The 12,991-nt window shown below is 40.3% G+C and overlaps 1 protein-coding gene across 1 annotated transcript in view; it reads right to left on the reverse strand.

The window, feature by feature from the left end:
- LOC135512117 (tetraspanin-15-like) overlaps window positions 1–10,141 on the reverse strand; it is a 44,510-nt gene extending 34,369 nt beyond the window's left edge. Inside the window, exon 1 of the mRNA XM_064933800.1 lies at window positions 9,938–10,141. Coding sequence (XP_064789872.1) covers window positions 9,938–10,021 — 84 coding nt within the window. The 5' untranslated portion in view covers window positions 10,022–10,141. The remainder of the gene's footprint in view (window positions 1–9,937) is intronic.
- Window positions 10,142–12,991: the final 2,850 nt, after the last annotated feature.

The following is a 12,991-nucleotide window of genomic DNA, read 5'->3' on the forward strand; positions in this document are numbered from 1 at the left end:
AAATCCTTAAATTAAAAACCTGCATAAAAAAAGAATTCACCTTTTCGCTTATTTAATACAGATGACTATATTCAAGTGAATTTAAAAAAAGACTATATTCAAGTACAGTTGTTCAGCAGATACTGTCTGTTTTATAAAAGCAATACCACGTAGTCCATAAACAAACACCTATCTGGTATTGCTGATTGGATCCAGACATTGCAAGGATCTGGCCAGCACATTGACATGACTCTGTGGATTCACAACAACCTGAAGTAGTGCACATTCAGACTGATTTTGTGGTCTGACTTCACAAATTCTTCCCTATGGCAAATTACTTGATATCTGCATCAACTTATTGGAAGCAGAAAACAATGACAGTGAATATAACTTTTTTTTAATTTATAAAGCTGGATTGCAGCATGTTTCTATAAAAATAAAATATAAAGTCTATACAAATGCAGTACAAACCTACCTGCCACTATTCATGCACACACTCCGGTGCCTTGTGAATAAACCAATACCTTAGAGCCAGCGGACGGTCATACCAACAGATTATTTTCTCACCAATGTGGGAGGTACATGCATCCTTTTGTTTATGTTCACAATGATGGCTTCTAACATGTGACTGCCTGTTCCCTGGTGGATGTTCTTTTGTCAAGGAGCAGCGAGAATCATAACACCGCTGTTCCTGGCCTTAACAAGCACACAATGCCCTGCTGTACAAGAACATTATGAGCTTGTAGGGAGACACTTCACTTACAGTTGAAGTCAGAAGTTTACATACACCTTAACCAAATACATTTAAACTCAGTTTCACAATTCCTGACATTTAATCCTAGTAAAAAATACCTGTTTTAGGTCAGTTAGGATCACCACTTTATTTTAAGAATGCAAAATGTCAGAATACTATTAGAGAGAATGATTTATTAAAGCTTTTATTTCTTTCATCACATCCCCAGTGGGTCAGAAGTTTACATACAATCAATTAGTATTTGGTAGCAATGCCTTTAAATTGTTTAACTTGGGTCAAACATTTCAGGTAGCCTTCCACAAGCTTCCCACAATAAGTTGGGTGAATTTTGGCCCAGTTCTCCTGACAGAGCTGGCGTAACTGAGTCAGGTCTGTAGGCCTCCTTGTTCGCACACGCTTTTTCAGCTCTGCCCACAAACTTTCTATAGGATGAGGTCAGGGCTTTGTGATGGCCACTCCAATACCTTGACTGTGGTCCTTAAGCCATTTTCTACAACTTTGGAAGTATGCTTGGGGGTCATTGTCCATTTGGAAGACCAAGCTTTACTCCTGACTGATGTCTTGAATGTTGCTTCAATATATCCACATTATTTTTTCTTCCTCACGATACCATCGATTTTGTGAAGTGCACCAGTTCCTCCTGCAGCAAAGCACCCCCACAACATGATGCTGCCAACCCTGTGCTTCACGGTTGGGATGGTGTTCTTTGGCTTGCGAGCATCCCCCTTTTTTCTCCAAACATAATGTTGGTCATTATGTCCAAACAGTTATATTTTTGTATCATCAGACCAGAGGACATTTCTTCAAAAAGTACCATCTTTGTCCCCATGTGCAGTTGCAAACCATAGTCTGGCTTTTTTAATGGCGGTTTTGGAGCAGTGGCTTCTTCCTTGCTGAGCGGCCTTTCAGGATATGTCAATATAGGACTCGTTTTACGATGGATAGATACTTTTGCACCCGTTTCCTCCAGCATCTTCACAAGGTCCTTTGCTGTTGTTCTGGGATTGATTTGCACTTTTCACACCAGAGTATGTTCATCTCTAGGAGACAGAATGAGTCTCCTTCCTGAGCGGTATAACAAAGAGTATGCAAAGAGGCACTGAGTTCGAAGGTAGGCCTTGAAATACATCCACCAGTACACCTCCAATTGACTAAAAATGTAAATTAGCCTATCAGAAGCTTCTAAAGCCATAACATCATTTTCTGGAATTTTCCAAGCTGTTTAAAGGCACAGTCAACTTAGTGTGTGTAAACTTCTGACCCACTGGAATTGTGATACAGTGAATTAAGTGAAATAATCTGTCTGTAAACAATTGTTGGAACCATTACCTGTGTCATGCAAAGTAGAAACTTGCCAAAATTAATTTCTTTTAAAAAGAAATTTGTGGAGTGGTTGAAAAATGTGTTTTAATGACTCCAACCTAAGTGTATGTAAACTTCCAACTTCAACTGTAAGTCTGAGACCAGTACACTTATAAGTTTGTTGGTAGATCTATAGGAATGCAAATGCATTAACAGTGAGATGTTAAAACTTCATGCTTATGCTTTAAAACTATTTTCCAAACACTCATAAGCACAACAATGGGTGAATCCGTCACTGAATACAGTCCCTCAGAGTAATTCCGTTAAACAAAGCACAACCGTTGGATTTGTTGAAAATATAATTTGTGTACAATAAATAAATAAAAATAGTTCCAACCAACTTGCTTAACTTTGGCAACAAACTCTACTTTCTTTCAATCAAGAAATACACTTTATGTTCTACTGATTAGACTGTCAAGAAATATTGGTTCTCTTATCAATCTTGCTTCAGGAAGTCTTTACTCTTTCTTCAAGCAACTATCACAGACTTTGCTGCCCAAACTTGGCAGGTTGTTCCAAGCCAAAATCTCTAACAAAGTATCAGTGATACCAAAGCCTGTGATAGTGTTTGCTCGGTCTTTAATCAACCGAGATTGGTAACAAGAGATGTTGGCTTGAAACAACCTGCCAAGTTTGAGCAGCAAAGGCTGTGATAGTTGCTTGAAGACAGAGTAAAGACTTCCTGAACCAAGATTGATAAGAGAACCAATATTTCATGACAGTCTAAATCAGTAGAACATAAAAAGTGTATTTCTTGATTGAAAGAAAGCAGAGGTTGAAAATAGCAAAACATACACTTGAGACAAAGTGACAATGGTTCCCAGAGAAGCAAATGCACTCAGATAATAGGCTAACATGTCAAAAGCTGTTGCAGTCGACAAATACAGGAATACCCGCCTGGCTTGCAGTCTCAGCAAGTTTCAGTTCCGTAGAGACGGTGAATATAAAAAATATATATAAAATAGGTTGGAAACATATATATAAAATAGGTTGAAAACAGTGGGCCTACCATACCTTTGTTTACACCCTAATAGTGCTACATTTAATTGACAGAAATTAGTGGAAGGAGAAAAATAGAACATTTAAAATAAGTATATTATTCTAATAAAATGTGGGCACTTATAACCCTGAGTCCTGTTCCTCAATATGGTGTTTCAGTCAGTACCTGTGGTAAATCATTGGCTCCCACAATTTCCTGTTGTCGGAAACATTAATCCCGGTTAAAATCTCCATCCTCCACAACAAAGATTTGATGGTCGCCCTAATTATGATGATTGACAGGTAAGCTAACCATCATGTAGGCCTACTATACCCAGGTACATTTCAAAAAGGTTTTTAACAGGGGCAGAGCATGTACTAAACAGAAATTAGCTAGTTCCGAGTCTAGCAAAATACTGGTGACGCTACACTTGAAGGGTAGGCTACCTACTACATAAAACGTTTGACCCACACATTCATAAGCAGTACATGCTTATGTTAACAGCGGCAAAACAGGCAAATATCCACTTGTGGTTGTTGACTTCTGTTAACATCTCATTATGAATGTGTTATATAGGAAATCCTTTACCAAAATATTTGCCAAACCCCTGTGGTCCTCTGATCAACAGTATAAAAAGAAAGTCGCAAAATATGCTCCCAACCAAAGTTTCGGCACACAGTGCCTTCTTCAGGGTTGAACCTGAAGCACCTCTAAACATCTTTAGGTATGCAAAGCTGTCATCAAGGCAAAGGGTGACTATGAAGTATCTCAAATCTAAAATGAATTTTGATTTGTTTAACACTTTCTTGGTTACTACATGATATCATGCATGTTATTTCATAGTTTTAATGTCTTCACTATTATTATACAATGTAGAAGATGGTAAATATAAAAGAAAACCCTGGAATGAAGTGGTGTACCAGTGAAAAGTTTGGACTGTGCCTTCAGAAAGTATTCAAACCCCTTGACTTTTTCCACATTTTGTTAGGTTACAGCTTTATTTTAAAATGTATAGATTTCTTTCCCCCCTCATCATAAGACCCCACAAATGACAAAGCAAAATCAGGTTTATAAGAATGATAGGCTAATTTATTTTTACAATAAATGTCAGTGATTACAGCCTTGAGTCTTCTTGGGTATGACGCTACAAGCTTGGCACACCTGTATTTGGAGAGTTTCTCTCATTATTCTCTACAGATCCTCTCAAGCCCTGTCAGGATGGATGGGGAGTGTTGTTGCACAGCTATTTTCAGATTTTCCAGAGATGTTCAATTGGGTTCAAGTTCAGGCTCTGGCTGAGACACTCAAGGACATTCAGAGACTTGTCCCAAAGCAACTCCTGCATTGTCCTGGATGTGTGCCTAGGGCCGTCGTCCAGTTGGAAGGTGAACCTTCACCCCGGTCTGAGGTCCTGAGCAGGTTTTCATCAAGGATCTCTCTGTTCATCTTTCCCCTCGATCCAGACTAGTCTCCCAGTCCCTGCCGCTGAAAAACATCACCACAGCAAGATGCTGCCACCACCATGCTTCCCTGTAGGGATGGTGCCAGGTTTCCTCCAGATGTGACGCTTGGCATTCAGGTCAAAGACATCAAACTTGGTTTCTCATGGTCTGAGAGTCTTAGGTGCTTTTTGGCAAACTCCAAGCGGCTGTAATGTGCTCTTTACTGAGGAGTGGCTTTCGTCTGGTCACTCTACCATAAAGGCCTGATTGGTGGAGTGCTGCAGAGATGAGTGAACCTTCCAGGAGGACAACCATCTCCAAGAAACTCTGGAGCTCTGTCAGAGTGACCATCGGTTTCTCGTCACCTCCCTAACAAAAAGGCCCTTCTCCTCCGATTGCTCAGTTTGGCCAGGCGGCCAGCTCTAGGAAGAGTCTTGGTGGTTCCAAACTTCTTACATTTAAGAATGATGGAGGCCACAGTGCTCTTAGGGACCTTTAACGCTGCAGACATTTCTTGGTACCCTTCTCTAGATCTGTGCCGACACAATCCTGTCTCAGAGCTCAACGGACAATTCCATTGACCTCATGGCTTTTTACTCTGGCATGCATTGCAGGACCTTATAGACAGTTGTGTGCCTTACAAAAATCATGTCCAATCAATTTAATTTACCACAGGTAGACTACAATCAAGTAGTAGAAAGAGCTCAAGGATGATCAGTGGAAACAGGATGCACCTGAGCTTAATTTCAAGTCTCATAGCAAAGGGTCTGAATACTTCTGTAAATAAGGTATCCGTTTATGTTTACAAAATGTGCAAAAAAAAAATCTAAAAACCTCTTTGCTTTTTTCATTATGGGTAATTGTGTTGATTGCTGAGAATTTCTTAATGCTGTAACGTAACACATTTTGGAAAAATGGGTCTGAATACTTTCCAAAGATATATATATTTATGCCTTCCCATTGGTAGTTACAGTCTTGTCACGTCGCTGCAACTCCCCTATAGACTTGGGTGAGGCGAAAGTTGAGAGCCCTGCCAAGCCACACTGGTTATTGACACACTGCTCACTTAACCAGAGGAAACGACCGAAGTCAGCTTGCAGGCACCCAGCCCGCTACAAGGAGTCTCTAGATCGCGATGGGACAAGGAAATCACGACTGGCCAAACCCTCCCCTAACTCGGACACTGGGCCAATTGTGCGCCACCTCATGGGTCTCTTGGTCACGGCCGGCTGGGACACATCCCGGGGTCTGTAGTGACGTCTCAAGCACTGCGATGCAGTACCTTAGACCGCTGTGACACTCGGGAGGCCCATCGAAACATGTTTAACTACAACAATTTCAAACCTTGCTTATACTTGTATGCAATCACATTTGTCTCTTACAGTATGTGTGGGAATATTGGAAAGAGATTTCTTAATTAAAAATCACTTGGAGTTGATTTCCTGTTGCTTCTACAGTCATGTCCAACAAATAACTTCTTTTTTTTGCTCAAAACTTTTAAATCACCCGCTGGCCAAATTCCAGTTGGGGAACCCTGTCATAATGTTACTAGTCATAATGTTACTAGTGTAACCCCAGATCTCTGATATTATGAATATCACAGTAAGATTCACAAATCTCTAAGAATCAAATCACATGTCTGTCAGAGACTGGTCGAGTGGCGAGTGAGATGAGCCCCCTCAAACTAAAAAGAGTCACTCGCCCGCCCCCTGGTCATTCTCGAGGATGCTGAACTTCCGCACAATGTTGCGAGTAGAGGAATGTGGTGAGGCATCTCACTCATAATATCAGAGAACCGGGGTTACGCAAGTAACCTTTAGTTCTTTCAATTATTTGTTTTGATATCTCACAGCGGGAATTGGCCAATTCCTGTATCACACATGCTCTCTGAAGCCAGGTAGTCTCAACGCATCAACCCTTAGAGGCCTCAACAGAGTACAGTATGTACCAAAGAATGCGCAGTGACGTCTAGACGGTAGAATGTTAGCACAGTGTTAGACGGAGAAGCTAATCATCAACGATGTGAACATAGCTAGCGTTTGCGTCGTGGGTTAATAGCCTAGCTAGTAGCCTAGCTAGTTAGCACAATGTTAGGGCTAACTTTCTTTGGCTATGTTGGTCTTGGGACGAACAAAAGTGTGGCTCCCGACTGATAAGTAGTGCAGCTAGGACGGTCGGTCTACTCAACGTGGCATGCTAGTAAGTTGACCTAAACAAGAGAGTGATCTAGTAATTCTACCCTTCCAGGTAGAAAAGATAGTCGATAGGATAGCTAGCCTTGTGGAAAGCTAGCCAGGTTAACTTAACCTTGCAGCTAAGCTAAAAAAGGCTTAGTAGATAGCTGTGTGAAGCTAGCTACCACAGGAGACAAAAGGAAAGACAACGCTAATTGGCCAAAGCAAAAACGTTCCTGTCGGTAAATTCACCCAACAAGACGTAAGCTGAAAAACCTGCGCTCGGTGGCATAACCTTGTGGAACACCTGTGAACAGTTTAACCAGAAAACAAATCAAGTCATGCTGAGGAGAGCTGAGAATGACAGGCGAGTGGCTCTTTAGTATGAGGGGAGAGGCTCACCTCATTAGCCACTCGACCGGTCTGCCTCTGACAGACGTGTGTGATTAGTTCTTCGAGCATCTTACAGATTCTGTGAATCGCACTGAGATGTCAAAACAAATAATTGAAACAGAACTTCTACGCTATAACTCTCCAGCAAACATGTCCACATTGGCACAATGTGGGGTAAATGCGGGCTAAAACATTGGCTCCAAATAGGCTGCCCACATAGAGCAAAGGTGCATTGGCCCATCGGCTCCACATTGGCTCCAAAGGTATTGGCCGAATGTTGACAGCCCATATCTGGTTATTGAAGCCCTCACTCTGCCTGAAATAAGCCCATCTTTCCCAGCTGCCTTGGCTGCCCACATTGGGCCGATAAACTCTTGCTCAGCGGCTCTACATTGGTGGCCCAAGGGCAGCTCTCACGACGCCTGAAATAAGCCTACCCCTTTGGATCGGCTGCCTGTTACAATTGTATCAAAGACAAAGTTGTTGCCATCTAGTGATCTGCAGTTTGTGAACAACTGCTTTTACTGACTTGAGAGTCATGGTTAGTTTTTTCTGAGTGACTCATTAATTTTATTATTTTGTTTGACCTGCTGGCAGCAATGAATACTACAGCAGAATTAATATGCGCCCCTCTGGTGACGTGCTCCAACCAACCACTGTCAGTCATACACTGTATATGCACTCAGGCAAATTGGATCATACTGTAGGCAGCATAGAGAAGAAAAAAACATGTTTAGAACTGATAATTGATCACGTGGAGCAAGAATGAATGCAATACATTGATTTTTGAATGTTATGGACACAGCTTTGCACAACCAAAACATACACAGCCTCTAATCAACAAACTCGAATTCCAGAACAAATCATTTGGGGCGCTGCAGTTCGCAAACGATATTGTGCTTCACCCTCATGGCAGTCAATCGATGCATTCCGCCAAGAGTCGTTCACAATCTAGTCCGGTTGCGGCCACAACTAGAGGTTGTTTCAAATTTAGGCTACCAAGAATTCATCTTATTTGTATACCCATAAATCAACAAATGGTCATACATTTTTACAATCCTCAGTCCAGATGGCAGCTCCAACAAGCCTGTTATGGTGAACGACAAGTGAATGAGAGGTTTGTAGAATCAAGACTATTTTGAGTTTTCAGTTCATCGTTTGCCTGTAGTGCCTACGTGCTCTGGGCATTACTGACTCAAATGAAAAAAAATTAGTTGAAAGTTGTTATTTTGACTGAACGAGTCAGTAAAAAGAGCTGAACTTCCCATCACTATTGCTATCATACATACAATAGAAAAACATTCCTAATACGGAGTTGCACCCCCTTTCACCTTCAGAACAGCCTAAACTCTTCAGGGCATGGACTCAACAAGGTGTCAAAAGCGTTCCACATGGATGCTGCCCATGTTGACTCCAATGCTTCCCACAGTTGCGTCAAGTTGACTGAAAGTCCTTTGGGTAGTGGTCCATCGTTGATACACATGGGAAACTGTTGAGTGTGAAAAACCCAGCAGCGTTGAAGTTCTTGACACACTCAAACCGGTGCGCCTGGCACCTATTACCGTACCCCGTGCAAAGGCACTTACATTTTTTTTTGTCTTGCCCATTCACCCTCTGAATGGCACATACACAATCCATGTCCCAAGGATTGAAAATCATTCTTTAACATATCTCCTCCCCTTTTTTAATACTGATTGAAGTGGATTTAACAGGTGACATCATTAAGGGCTCATATCTTTCATTTGGGCTGCATTCCAAACACTTAACAGACAAACCCTCTCCCCTCAGGTTAAGTGGACACTTCTGATGAGTTTACACTTGCAGGGCAAGGGAGGAGGAATTAATTTTAAAATGAACTGGCCTTATCTGGACATTAGTCACTAGAGGATTGTGTTTTCAGCCACCGGTAGCTTGTGGGTGCTTTACATCTGCTACAGTCAATGACTGCATGTCTACTTATTAACTACATACATTATTAATATACACCTACTGTATGATAGCAAGCAGACATCACAAATTGAATTATGGGGCATTTCAGGCCCTGAGGTGAGTAATTGTACACTCCAAACTCCATTAAAAACGAGGGCTGAGGGGCTTACATCGCAAACTTCCCTTGCTTGGCAAATCATTTGGACCAACGACAAATATGGCCGCGGGGATTCCCATAAGGGCATAAGGAGAGGGTAAGTGGCTGAGGGTGTGTCTTATGAGCTTGATACGCAGCCCTTGTCAGTTTAAGGAACACCTGTTCAATCCAAATGGTTTTGTACAGTGTGTATGTTTACCTGAGAAACTTTGTCACCTACACTTATCTAAAGTAGTTTTACAGACTATCATTGGGTGTACAAAATAAGTTGACATCACAACAGAACAGTTGCACAAAAATAAATTGTGAACTATAAAGTTATATCCACGCCCCTGCCCACAATGGGGTCGTATTTGTTGGGTCCTCTCACACGTCGTTTAATTATCCAGACATGACATTTATTAGCACTTATACTGTCACATGCCCTTCCAAGCCACACACTGTACAATGTGAATTCCATCGGACTCAGGAGTGAGCCACAGCAAAAACGTAAACAATGTAGCAAATACTTACCCATGCCTATCAAACCACCACCAGCCCCAAATCCACCATCTATAGGCTACAAGATTTTGCAACTGTCGATTCAATAGAACGTATCAAAAATCCTAATAGGCTACACTATTTACGCATTACCCTTTTGTCACAAACACCAGAAAGGGATAATTACCGGAATACGCGAGTCCGTTCATCCACCGTGTGTTATTTGCATCGAGTCTGCCTTGGTTATCTATTTGGCGACACGGGGATATTAAAGCATTGGCTACTCACCCAGAAGATAGTGGCATATACAATGACGGTAAACTTCAGAAAAACGTAGGAGAACCTCTCGCAATATCTAACATCATTGGACATGTTTGATCCTGAACGATGGACTTCCTGTTTCTCGTCCCCCACACTTTGAACTCTGTACCGCGTTGCCTCGTGCTTTCTGATCAGTTATTTGACTGAATAGATAGACGCCCCAATTAGGACACTGCGAGGAATGAATGGCGCACTTATGCCACTGTGGCTTCTGATTTTGGTAGGCTTGCTTACTTCATAAGTTACATTTTTAGAGTTTCCTGATTGTTCCTCTATTTCAGGAAGGCAATCAATTAAGTTTTATTTTGGATTCACTGTTGGAAGAAATGTAATGCATAAATCAAATGCACATATACAGGCATAATGAGTTATAGCCTACGTATTTATTTGGACAGTGAAGCTAAAACTTTACATTTGTCTCCATACTCCAGCATTTTGGATTTGAGAAATTGCTTTATATGAGGCGACAGTACAGAATGTCAGCTTTTTTTTTATTTGAGTGTATTTTCATACATGTTTTACCATTTAGAAATGAAAGCATCCACATTAAAACAGGGTACATTCAAAAAGCAATCGTGGCCTACACCATGAACATACATACATATATATATATATATATATATATATATATGTATGTATGTTCATGGTGTAGGCCACGATTGCTTTTTGAATGTACCTTGTTTTAATGTGGATGCTTTCATTTATATATATATATATATATATATATATATATATATAATATATATAATATATTTCTGACATTACAGACCAAACATATTTACGGGTAATATTTTATAATTAATTTATATGGACATGTAGGGTACACTGTATACAACACCTGGTTTTGATATAGGCCTATACCAATGTTATTCTTGCTTCCCTTGTTTTCTTGTTTACCCTATATTTTGAGGAATAGACAATCATTGATGTGGTTATTTGTAAGATTGTCTATAGGGTCCTCTCAAATGTGGTAGGGTAGGCCATGTCAAATGTAGCAACATTAGATTCTATTATGAATTTTGAAACCAAAACATAAAACTTCATGCACAAAGGTACTGCCTTTTTTTCAATATTATGTCAGCAGAGTTACTTTTCAAAGACAAAAAATTAATTTCACAATGTGGCTAAACAATATCTAAGGAATGTTTATTGATTTTAGCCCAGGTACTCTGAAAGATGTCTTTACTGAACCAATGGAACATTTCAACAATTCTAACCTTCTGTTTTGCCTGTCTGCAGATTGATTACAAATCTATTTTGATTAATTTGGCTTGCTGGTATTTGTCTCAGGTGGAGAGAGTACCTGGATGGTACCCAGACAGTGGATTTAATATTGTTGATTTTAGACAGTAAGTTGAAGTTGAAAGAAGCTTTCATTCAACCTTTTCTTGCCACATACTGTATGATGTTGTTTTCTTGTGGTAGGCCACTAGCCTGAATCATTGGGGAGTGGTTGTCGGTGTGATGGACTCTGAACCTTTCTACGTCTCTCTCTCTCTCTCTCTATCTATCTATCTATCTATCTATCTATCTATCTATCTATCTATCTATCTATCTATCTATCTATCTATCTATCTATCTATCTATATATATATATATATATATATATATATATATATATAGCTGTGGGATCCTTGCTAGTCATTAGTGCTGAGCAATTAACTGACATTTCGGTTTTCAAACAACTAATTGACAGACATCGGTTCAATTATTTGAATTCCATTTTGTAAAAAATAATTCTGTCAGCTCAATGCACACGTTGTGCAGTTTCTGTTGAGATAAATCAGATCATGCCCGAAGTCTGTGATGTAGTAGGGAGTTGTAGTTTCCAACAGGCCAATATTCTACATCGTTTAGCACAGAAATAATGTTAATTAACTATAAAGACCATAATCCATTGCACGCCTACTTGTCCGATCTGTTTCTTTTACACCTGTTTTGTAAAAGAGACAGAAGAATGCGCCATAGCATGATTTGAGAGGGATGAAATACATGATCTAAGCCAAGGTTTCTCAAATTCAGTCAAGTGTTTATTTATATTTTACACTTTTAAGGGAATAGTGCCAGATTGTGGCAATCAAGCCCTTTTTATACTTTCAGAGTCAGATTAACCCAGGGATACAATTTGTATTTGAATTGCCAAAATCTTATACTATCCCTTTAAGATCAGAGTGACAAGTTACAACATACAGTGCCTTGCGAAAGTATTCGGCCCCCTTGAACTTTGCGACCTTTTGCCACATTTCAGGCTTCAAACATAAAGATATAAAACTGTATTTTTTTGTGAAGAATCAACAACAAGTGGGACACAATCATGAAGTGGAACGACATTTATTGGATATTTCAAACTTTTTTAACAAATCAAAAGCTGAAAAATTGAGCAAACTCTCTCCAGAAGTTCAGTGAGGATCTCTGAATGATCCAATGTTGACCTAAATGACTAATGATGATAAATACAATCCACCTGTGTGTAATCAAGTCTCCGTATAAATGCACCTGCACTGTGATAGTCTCAGAGGTCCGTTAAAAGCGCAGAGAGCATCATGAAGAACAAGGAACACACCAGGCAGGTCCGAGATACTGTTGTGATGAAGTTTAAAGCCGGATTTGGATACAAAAAGATTTCCCAAGCTTTAAACATCCCAAGGAGCACTGTGCAAGCGATAATATTGAAATGGAAGGAGTATCAGACCACTGCAAATCTACCAAGACCTGGCCGTCCCTCTAAACTTTCAGCTCATACAAGGAGAAGACTGATCAGAGATGCAGCCAAGAGGCCCATGATCACTCTGGATGAACTGCAGAGATCTACAGCTGAGGTGGGAGACTCTGTCCATAGGACAACAATCAGTTGTATATTGCACAAATCTGGCCTTTATGGAAGAGTGGCAAGAAGAAAGCCATTTCTTAAAGATATACATAAAAAGTGTTGTTTAAAGTTTGCCACAAGCCACCTGGGAGACACACCAAACATGTGGAAGAAGGCGCTATGGTCAGATGAAACCAAAATTGAACTTTTTG

This window comes from Oncorhynchus masou, chromosome 24 (genome assembly GCF_036934945.1).
Source record: "Oncorhynchus masou masou isolate Uvic2021 chromosome 24, UVic_Omas_1.1, whole genome shotgun sequence".
Taxonomy (NCBI): domain Eukaryota; kingdom Metazoa; phylum Chordata; class Actinopteri; order Salmoniformes; family Salmonidae; genus Oncorhynchus; species Oncorhynchus masou.